The following is a 10,535-nucleotide window of genomic DNA, read 5'->3' on the forward strand; positions in this document are numbered from 1 at the left end:
GTACCCTCATCCTTGCATCCTTTCTTGCGTGCAGGCTGCAATAAAAAAATTAGCAACTATTACGAAGTGAATACATTCAAAAATAGTTTATGCAACTTATGAGATCCCTGACCAGTAACATTAATTGCGTGAATGCAATGATACATGGCCTCATATCAGCTGATCCAAAGACCACCATACTGTCCATCATAGGCGGTCTTGAGTTATTATACTCGAGTGAGCAATTATCCGTATAAACCATTCAAAGCCAAGGAACAAAGCAGCATGTCCACAGGTTTTCCATGTCTTAAATTCTGTTGCCAAATTCTTAACTACTTCAATGGATGGCTTGTTCACCGGCTCAGCTCATGCATTACTAGGCAACAATGCTGGCAGAACTTTCCTTTTGGGCAATTAAGAAGTCAATTTCTTACATAACTGACCTGTGTCGATAACACCCTTACTTCGCCACAATTTACCCTACATTAATTTAACCCAAAAACAATTTTTTGCAGTTTTCATCTTTCAGTGCTTTACCAACGCCCAAAACTTCAAACTCTTTTGTAGTATTCTAGCATTTTTCGCTTTCCATCTTGACATTAGTATGAAACTTTTGCTTGATCTTAAGTTAGCTTTGAATGAAGGCTTAAGATCAAGTGAAGCTTCACGTAAATACTTCGCTGCTTGCCGACGCCGTAGTCACCATTCAGGAAGGAGAAATTATTTACTTTGACAAAACTTCGTCACTACACCAGCCGATCACATAAATACAAAAGTTACTCTCATATCGGCACTGTGGCAATTTAATAATTTAGCAAGGATCACCAAAGGAGAGCTGTGCAATAGGATATCTGCCTCGTTCATTAACCTCTATCCATTCTTAAGTAGGGAAAAAATAACAAGATTTGACATTTTATAGATTATCTACGCTGAATACAGAGCATGTGTTTTGTCTCTATCAACTGTAAAATTTATATTAGGAGTGGCTCAAGCAGGACAATAAGAACTAAGCACCACAAAGGTGCAACAGTCTAGCAAGATATCAGCCAAAGAGAATAGGCTAGGCAAATGGAAGAGCCAAAACATCGAGGCTATTCAAATTTTAGCTGAAGCCCATCTGCATGATTGCCTCAGCCACCTAGCCACTGATTTGGTGACTTCTGTTTGGTATTAGAGTCTGACTGCGAAAACATGAGATCTCATCTGTATGCATATGCATTTCTCTGTAACCTGACTTTTTATTATCAGGAGAGTAATCGCAACTCGAGTTCCTCAGTCAGCCAGGGATCTAGCCCAAAATTTTCTCTCCTTCTCTTTCTGCCAAAATAGTAAAGATCACATCATTGTTGGGTGAAAGAAGGACATCCACTGCATCTCATAGAAGAAAGACAACTAAAAACTTATAACAAAGGAGGTAGGGTTGCATAAATTGTTAGTTAAGAAGCATCTTTAACAACCAAATTAGGCATAATTAGTAACACTTATATTGCATCAGAATGACATTATTAACACCAAATCCATTGGATAAGAGAGAATATACATGTACAGCACCAATTCTGTTCATTCCATTTTGGTGGACTCACCAGAAAATCCAACCATACACTAGGACAACACCCAACATGTTACTTGAGAGATTAAGGAAAGTACACAAGCATTTCAACTTCTGTGAACTAGTATAATCGAATGTTTGAGAATTGAGAATTGATATGCTGAAATAGCAAGTAAAGATTGAAACATATTAATATAAGAAAAATCATATGTGCTTATCTGCCCAACCTGCGGAAACTGGAAATTTAGTGTCCTTAAACACCCACTCATACAATATCTGATTTCCAAGATGCTAAGGTTCAACATTAAAATCCTAAAACACCTTAAGACCGATGTTCCACTCTGGGTGTTAGCATAAGTTATTCAAGCTAAAAACATACATGAGTTTTAATTCCACTTCTATAATCACTCCCTTTATTATGTTCACTGGATTCCTTTGCTATAGTTTGGTATAACCATGGCATTTAGATAAGCCTTTTTTTTTTCATGAGGCAGAATGCCGACTACTAATATCCATGCTCACAGAAGCCCATGTAAATACTTCACAAGGGATCTGTATCTGAGAGAAGCAGCTCTCACAACTGATTTGTGCCCCTCAACTTATCATTATATACCTGCATTTGAGCTTCTGCCACTTAATTTTGCAATTTTCTTTCTATTTCCCTTGAGCATGTAATTTTAAGAATATATTTGACAGCGACCTCCAGAGCTAAAGTGGATGATTAATCAAAGGAACATTTCATTTGAAAAGTAATGTGTGTACATTTCTAAAAGGTCTCTCTTTGAGAAATGCCCAGGCCACAGTTTTCAATGTATTTTCATCATTAAAATCTGGGAGAAGAATAAGTCCTATCTCAATGCTCATGCACTTGGAGAAACTGTGTCCATTCAAAACCCACAAAATGAAAAACAGAAACCATGTCCACTGAAGAAACTTAGGCAAAGACACTGGACACCAATTGTCAAAAATGAATATATCGCACGCATATAAGTATGCAGAGTACATGAATATAATTGTCATTCCCGTAAATTATGTGGATACGACACTAGTCCAAATTACTTGCCAAATTGGGCGGACAACCAGATCAATCAATTCTATGAGTATCAAACAACCATCGGTGACAGGTTTCACTTAAGGAACTGAGCCAGCAAATCTTGTCATTATGCATCTATTAAAGCATTAGCAATAACTACACTCCATTCCTTCTTCAAATTCGACACATTCGATAGATAAAACCTACCCATTTACACAGAACTATAATTTTCAGAGAATATGATTCAATTAAGGGACAATATCGGTTGATTTGCTTCATCTATGCTGAAGACGCATCTTGGGAGATGATGAGATCCAAAAAAGTCTACTTAAGGATAAGGAAATTTCACAAAACCAATCATCACTGGTCAGACACTATCCTCAACTGACCATATTTCATTGCCCAGCAGGAAGAAAATACCTGCCCATACTTCACATCTAACTGAGCACAGCTTTAGATTCACGATATAAAACGGCATGGCAAATACATGTCAATTGATCAATTTATCCTTCTTACATTTGCTATAGATAAGAATGAACGATTCATGATTTTTCAACTCATTGTAAAAAATATGGGAATTTAATTCAGGCTTTCTTCATCAGTAACATAACAGCTTTCAGGTTAGGCCACGTGGATGAAGTGTAATCTTTTCATTGATGGGTAGGCTTTCCGTAATTTATATATGTCTACATATAGAAGTACATTCTATGCATACAGTCGACATATGTTGCACTTGAAACCTACAGACATCAATGTTTACATTAGGTTTGGAGATCGTAGCTGAACAACCAGAAAATTAAGCACGCAAGTCTAGTGAAGACCATCAGAAATTGAATGTTTTTCAACGTAGGTAAATTAGACCAAAGTAGTCAAATTACCTTTTCTACTAAAAGTGCTCCAGTGCTTGCTAAATTGTATCTTTTATAGAACCACAGAATTACATTATTTTGCACTCTTCAAAAAGTATTCATAAGAAATGTCGTTAGAATTATAAAATTTTATCAAGAGCATGTGTAACATATAATTAATTGATTTTTAGACTGAATTAATTTAACAATACACTCAATGAACAATTTCATCACTCAATCTAATAACCAAAAGAAACAACCACACCATGTAATAACCACAAAAAAAAAAATCAAATTAAATATACAAATCTTAAATACTGACATAACAAATGATAAAACTCAAAATTGTTGACAGACATAGGAATTCTTTGTTGGCAATCTTCTTCAAGGCCGATGGATTATATCGAGTTTTTGGGGTCGTTTTCTCAAACTAATAACTTGTGCTTGGGGTTAATTGGAGTTGATTGTGTCTTACAAAGATGAAAGAAATGTAAAACATGAGGTCGAATTGTCCCTCGTCAACTAGCTAGTGAATTTTGTCAACATAGATGGCTTTATAAAGCAAGGCTATTTCCATCCCTGCTCATAATTTTCCAACAGGTTGTTCCCACATTGACCGCATAGTGAAGGTTGTGACCATCCATGGCTTTTATAAAGCATCATTTAGTGTTCAAAAAGCGCTCTTCAATAATGTTTAAAGGTCGGTGGGCTCTAATCTTGCGATGGTTGAGCATTCTTTTTGGGCTTTTTTAGGAGGCCATTAGAGAAGAAAGTAACTGGAAAATGAGGACGACTCAGCACAAGTCAACACACATTTTTTACTAGTGCAGCAAGTTGACTCATGCTCCTAGTGCTGAATTCACTCTGATTCTGTTTGAAGTATGACCTGACAACAATTGATGTTTTGACTTGTGGTATCATACAAATTCACAAGTGAAAGCTTCGACTACATTAATTAGCTTTTAGTGGATCTGATAGAGACAGAATGCATTCAGTGTACAAAGGCCGGGGTTAGACTGTCTTAAATTGAACAAATATTAATAGATATCTCTCGACTTCAATAAAAATCTAAATGTACCTATTTTAAACAAGTGATTGATAGTGTATGCTCCCAAAAGGGAAGATGTTTGCTTTTGACGTAACATCGGGAGCATCTTTTCCAGCATGTACCCTTCTCCCTGATATAAAATAAGGCACCAGGGTTAGCTAACAACTCTTACGAGAGAAGTTTAAGGAAGATAGGAAAATAGAAGCAGCTATAGACTCCAGCCAATTTAATTCGTCTGAACAAGACATTTCTACATTGAGACAGCACAACTTTAAGTGTTAAAAAGTAGTACGCATGAATTATACAAAGAAAAGCATCTGGGAGAAGGAAAAAAGAAATTGGTTTCTAACTACGAAATTTAAATCCTTCGTGCAAAGCCCATAATCCATGATAAAAAGACAACATCCTTAAGGAAAAATAAACAAACGACTATGGATTTATCGCTATTTGATGTTCTCGCCAAGGCAACTGAATGTGAAATCTTCTCACTATATGGGGATCTTTTTTATTCAATTGACCTTCAGGAATTGGTAAAAGTCTTAACAGATTCTCATACCATCAGAAATTGCATTTACGCATCACATTTCACAGTATTAAGCAGTGTCAAGGATTTTGCCTTGGCATGCAAAATCTTCATGAGAAAGGGTGACCAACTGTTGTTATACAGTTGAACCAAAATTTTTTTGGACAGCTGCTCTCTTTCATTGATTATGCACCTAATATAGCTTGAAAGTCATCACTAATTTTTCAACAGTTTCAAGTAAATGGCGAAGATGTTTCAAAGGCCCAACCAGAATGAAGATTCACCTGAATGATGGTTTTCTAGTCAAAGCACGCTATTTGATCTCCTCATGAAAATCAAAGCTTTAACGCCTTCACTTTTGGACATTCAGGATATCAATAGAGCAATTGCTTTTCAAATGAATACTGCCAGACAAATGGCAACTCCTAGATGATACATTCTCCATCTGTGCAAAGTATTTAAATAATCTGGAGTCTGCAGCCCTCGGTTTATCCAGGTTATCTTCACAATGATCTAAATCCTCTGATATGATATGAAATGTCAATAAACATACAGATCAAAGTTGATCAACTATTTAACAATCTGCCAAAGTAAACATTAGAAACTGTGAAACTCTATTGCACTGGTTTTACCTTTGAAAATCGATGCAAGATAAACTTTGAAGATCCTTAAAATTCGTTCTCATGGACAAAGTGTTGCGGGAGAGCGGGATCTCTGCGCTGACTAAGCAAGCGAGTCAATGTCAACCACAACGCAAAGCATTTGACAGAGCAATTAATAAGAGGATCTTCAATGAAGCACCTCCGTCACTTCATTCTGACTGCCCCCATTCGCTGCAGCAGGCAAATGCAGATTGAAACATAGGCATGTACTTGATAAGAGCAAGAACAAGGGATCAGAAGACAGCCACTTTTTCTGAAGACTTCTATAGAGTGCGATGGACTGTCTAAGAAGAATATATCGACAAAGAGCATCTCATCTCATCCCTCATATGAACGCATGGAAATTTTTTCAAGCTGCAATGGCCAGTCTTCTCCAAGTTGCCGTGGGTTTAACTCCATTGCAGCCTTGAAATCAAGCAAGGATATAGAGCATGGCGAAGTCTCTTCCTGCATGCCCCCGACTACAGAGCTACTACCTCGTGTAGCCAAGTGATTTTTTGATGAGGACATGCCAATGCTGACCCTTCCTGGTACCTGCAGCTTCTGCAGAGGATGCCCTCTTGGAACATTCCCAGACCTTGCTCCAACCAAGTCAACACAAGACCTGATCAACTGCTTCAAGTATACATCTAAAGAACTGTTCAAGATATTCGCACAATCTTGGGAGACCCCTTCCATTCCCTGACCTACTGCAATCTGCTCCATTCGTTTCTTCAGTGTTTCTGAGTCGAACAGCTGACCATAATCATAACAGCTAACATAATCACTGTTGCTTCCTACAGGAAAACTTCTAGTGCTGCCACCTATACTAGGAGAGCAGAATGGGATTCCAAGGGGTGCAACCAGAGAATTTCTGGCAGAATCTAAGAAGTGTACCTGCTCCACATCTTCCCTTTCTTCAAGAACAGGAACAAGTGTCTGATCTTTGCCATGCACCCTATATTTATTTACTGATTGCTGAGTTGATCCTTCCTTTTCATCCTCAGGAGGCCGAGTAACTGACCGAATATGCTGAAACGATCTCGGGTAATCTCGCGGAGTCAACTCACCATTCTCCCTGATAACCTTCCTACCACTCTCTTCAATACTTGCGGAATGAGACGAGCAATCCACTTTGCCATTTGGTCCCAAAGGACTTGGCCGATCCTTGAATTTGCGATCACGGATTCCAGACCTGACCTTTCTAGGGGACAGGGGAAGGACACCATTGGACCACACAGAAACATTTGGAGTTTGATTCGGGATGACTGACAAACTTTGCTCATGTCCATCTTCTCTTTTAAGTGAACTTTTTGGATCTTGAGAAATGGATGGAGGTGGAATTTTGGCTTGGAATGCGTTCTTCAGTATTGACCGTATCAATTGATTGTGAAGTGAAAGATTCTCTCTCCCGAGCACCCGACAGCATAGCTTGTCAAACTCAACCTTGTTCAGCTTCTGGCTCAAAAACCTATCCAAATAATAAAAGTACAGTTTTGACCTCTCCACTCCTAACCTCTTGACTATTTGAGCTTTCAGGTCAACTAGATCAATTCTCGAGCTCTGCTGCAGTTGCATTTCTTCAAAATGGAATTACCAAAGAAGCACTTTCGAGTAAACACAGCACCCGATCAAAGTCAAAATCAAAGTTCTCCCCAGCTCCCAGAAACCCAAAATTCTCTCAACTGAAGACCACTCATTGCAAGAACAACCGACCGGGACTTATCTGGGAAAAAGTGGCCCTCAAAGACTCTCCAGCACATGTCATGATCCTGAATTCCCAATTAAAAAAAAGCTCACGAGTAACATTTAAGTTTCCAAAGAACGCTGAATCGACCAACCCACGAGCAACACAGAGCAAAACCAAGTCTCATGTCTTCAGCAAAGACAGGAAAACCCCGCGACCGAAGCAGGTCTCAGCACATTCAGCCACTTCAAATCAAGCCGCGCCACCCGACCGCGAGAACCGGAAACCCTAAATTTCGAATCATCCAATGGGCGGTGCTTCCTCTCTGCCTACAGAAAACATCAAATTAAAGTTACTCTCCCTTCCCGCGGAGTACCCATTGCCACACACACCGCTCGGGAGCTTTACTTACTTCGGAACCTCCGAATCGAAGTCCAAACAGAGAAGAGAGATCGGAAAGCCGGGAAATTTCGAGCAAGAAACAGAGCAAAAAAGCCGCGGAGGGGCGAACCCAATCGCACAGAGCAAAGCGCCAAACGGAGGTAAGAGAGCCTACCCGCAAAAGGGTGTCCGCAGATTGATTCGGGAGCTCGACCCGGGAAGCCGCCGGCGAGGATTGAGGAGGAGGAGGGCGGCGGTGGCGTCCGACCGGGGAGCAATGACGGGAGAGACGAATCTCGAACGCGGCCCTCGGGGGGAGGAAAACCCAGCTGCCGCCCGATGTTCCGGTTTCGGACCCGGGTTCCGTCGCGGGTCGGGTCGGGTCGGGGGAGGACGAATTGGTGTGCGAGCTCGTGTCGGGGGAGGGGGCTTTGATCTTGCCGGAGCTTCAGTAGATTTGGCGTTCCCTCGATCGCTGCTAATCCTACGCTCCCCTGTCTGTCTCTCTCTCTCTCTTTCGCTTTCTCTCTCTTCTCTTCGCTTTCTCTCTCTTCGTTCTTGGTCGCTCTCCTATGCTCGCACACTCACTTCTTGTTCTTTTTCTTTTTTTTTTTGGTCTTTTTGTCTTTTTGTCTTTTTGCCTTTTTTTTAAATAACGCTGCGGAAATTCGATTTTGCGCCGGTTTTTTCACCCCGATTTCACAATTGCCTCCGTTTTTTTTTTCTCCCTTTCTTTTGGGTCTCCCAAAGTTTTGCTCAAGAGGGTGGTGCCAGATTGAGGGAATGGGATTGGGTCAAAGTGGGGAAATTTTTTATCATGGATCGGCTCTTGGCTGTCAAATGAGAGAGAAGAAAAATCAGGAGGAATTTCCAAAAAAAGACCCTTATAATGTTACCCAATTTGAACGGCATGGCTCCATGGTCGATCTTATCTCGGTTAACTTAGCTGGACAATTTTTGAATGGAGTGAACTCTAGCTCATTATTATTGAAATATGAGTCGGCTGACGAGCATTGTTGTTCAGTGCTCATTTTGAAGGCTTTTGTAGTTTAAGAATTATATCTAACTAAAATGCACATTAATCACTATGACTGCATAAATCTGTTGGGCCAGCTTCAGGGCGTGCAGATCCACTACGAACCGAGGGATTATAACAAGGCGGCCGATTGGGTTGCTAAGGCCCACCGTGCCGGCACTCTTCCGATAGATTGGATTAAAAATCCCCCTCATTCTCTTTGGTTAATCTTATGTTCGGACCTCGAATCCTTTTGTAATTTGTCTACTTCAGTTTGAGTAATGCATATTTCTTTTCCGACCAAAAAAAAATGCACATTAATCACGGGGCTTAAATCAAAATGCCCGATAAGTCACTAAGAAGAGGGAAGAAAGGGGAAAAATTCTTACTTTAAGGTTTCTGCATTAGAAGATGAAGATATGGAAGGAGGATGGACCGATGCGAACTTGGCGACACACTTTTGTGTGTAATTAGTAAGTGGCAAATTCAGTTTTTAATTTATCGATTCACGTGTTAGCTTGTGCTCATTTTTAATCTTTGAGTGTGCTAATTGCGGCTTCTTCAAGTGGATTAGTTGTGCATCGCAAATGATCAATCTTGCTGAGTCATTTTGTGAACTTCTATGATGTAACGACCAAAACCCAATATCTTTTCTAATGAATCTCGGAAGAAGATCTAGACTTTTAACTAAAGCTCTTCGAGATACAAGCAATGCCTTAATTGTGAGCAACAATTTCTTCAGCCCAATTTGTAATCTCAATTAATCCCACAAGCAATTTTGGGATTAAATCCAATGGAGACGAAACGGAGCCTTAGCTAAGAGAATCAAAGTCTAAAAAGGGGCAACCTATGATCCCAATCACTATGTATACACATGAAGCAAAAATATCTATATTGCATGGTCTTGCATTTTTTTTCACCCAAAGGTCTCACTTGTATTTGATAAAATTAGCAAGTGTATGCGTCAATAATGTATAGTTCAATCCCTAAACAAGAAATTCAATATTGCATGATCTTGCATTTTTTTTTCTTCGCTACATTCCTCTGCATTTGTAAATGGGGACGTTGTTGTTTAAGAATAGCATATCTTCATTGAAAATAAACATAGGCAATGTCGTGAATTCAATTTAAATTGGCCAGACATGCTATCCGACTTTAAATGTAGAAAAAGGCCCTACACTCATTTGAACTTTCAAAGATTAAGGCCATGGAACCCGGCCTCTCTCTAAGGATACGAACCTTTCTCTATTTGCCTAGGTAAATAGGTGCCATTCCAAATTAAGAAAGAAAATAACAAGACTACTTTTAGCTGTATGAATTTCTAATCAAAATAGAATTGGATATGATAAAATATGAAATTTAGGGATTTTACTATATCTTATCCCACTATTTGTGAATCGTAGTAATAAAGTCGGATATATTCATATTATATTATATAAATTGCTTAGTTTAAATTACATATCAATGTAAATGAATCTAAAAATTCAAAATGAAGATGGTAAAAATCTTTCGCAACACTCTTACCTACTTTATTTTTATTTGCTTTTTAATTTAATTTTCCTCTCTCTTTTTTAAATTATTTTCTTTTTTATTTATTTTTTCCCTTTCCATCATTCTTAATAAAATTTTATTGAATAGCAAACTATACTAATATACATAAAATACCTAAAATTTGTAATAAATATAAATATAAATATATATTTATATATTAAATTTATATTATAAAATAGAATTAAATTTGAATATATAAATGAAACAATATTAAATTTTAAAAACTAAAATTGTTATTTTTTGTTAATTTGAGTTTCTTATCTTAGAATTCAAATATTAT

The 10,535-nt window shown here is 38.5% G+C and overlaps 1 protein-coding gene across 3 annotated transcripts; it reads right to left on the reverse strand.

Moving 5' to 3' along the window:
• Positions 1-864: 864 nt before the first annotated feature.
• On the reverse strand, positions 865-8,249 carry LOC104437197. 3 transcript variants are annotated; one of them, XM_010050100.3, is made up of 5 exons: positions 7,865-8,249; positions 5,613-7,633; positions 5,265-5,502; positions 4,488-4,587; positions 865-1,296 (listed from the first exon to the last, which is right to left on the reverse strand). In XM_010050100.3, the coding sequence occupies exon 2, from the start codon at positions 7,197-7,199 to the stop codon at positions 5,961-5,963; it is 1,239 nt and encodes a 412-aa protein (XP_010048402.2). In that variant the 5' UTR covers positions 7,200-7,633; positions 7,865-8,249; the 3' UTR covers positions 865-1,296; positions 4,488-4,587; positions 5,265-5,502; positions 5,613-5,960. The 3 variants fall into 3 exon arrangements, with proteins under 3 accessions (XP_010048402.2, XP_010048401.2, XP_010048403.2); XM_010050099.3 differs by having other exon boundaries at positions 5,613-7,637; XM_010050101.3 differs by lacking the exon at positions 5,265-5,502 and having other exon boundaries at positions 5,613-7,637.
• Positions 8,250-10,535: the final 2,286 nt, after the last annotated feature.

This window comes from Eucalyptus grandis, chromosome 3 (assembly GCF_016545825.1).
Source record: "Eucalyptus grandis isolate ANBG69807.140 chromosome 3, ASM1654582v1, whole genome shotgun sequence".
In the NCBI taxonomy this organism is placed as follows: domain Eukaryota; kingdom Viridiplantae; phylum Streptophyta; class Magnoliopsida; order Myrtales; family Myrtaceae; genus Eucalyptus; species Eucalyptus grandis.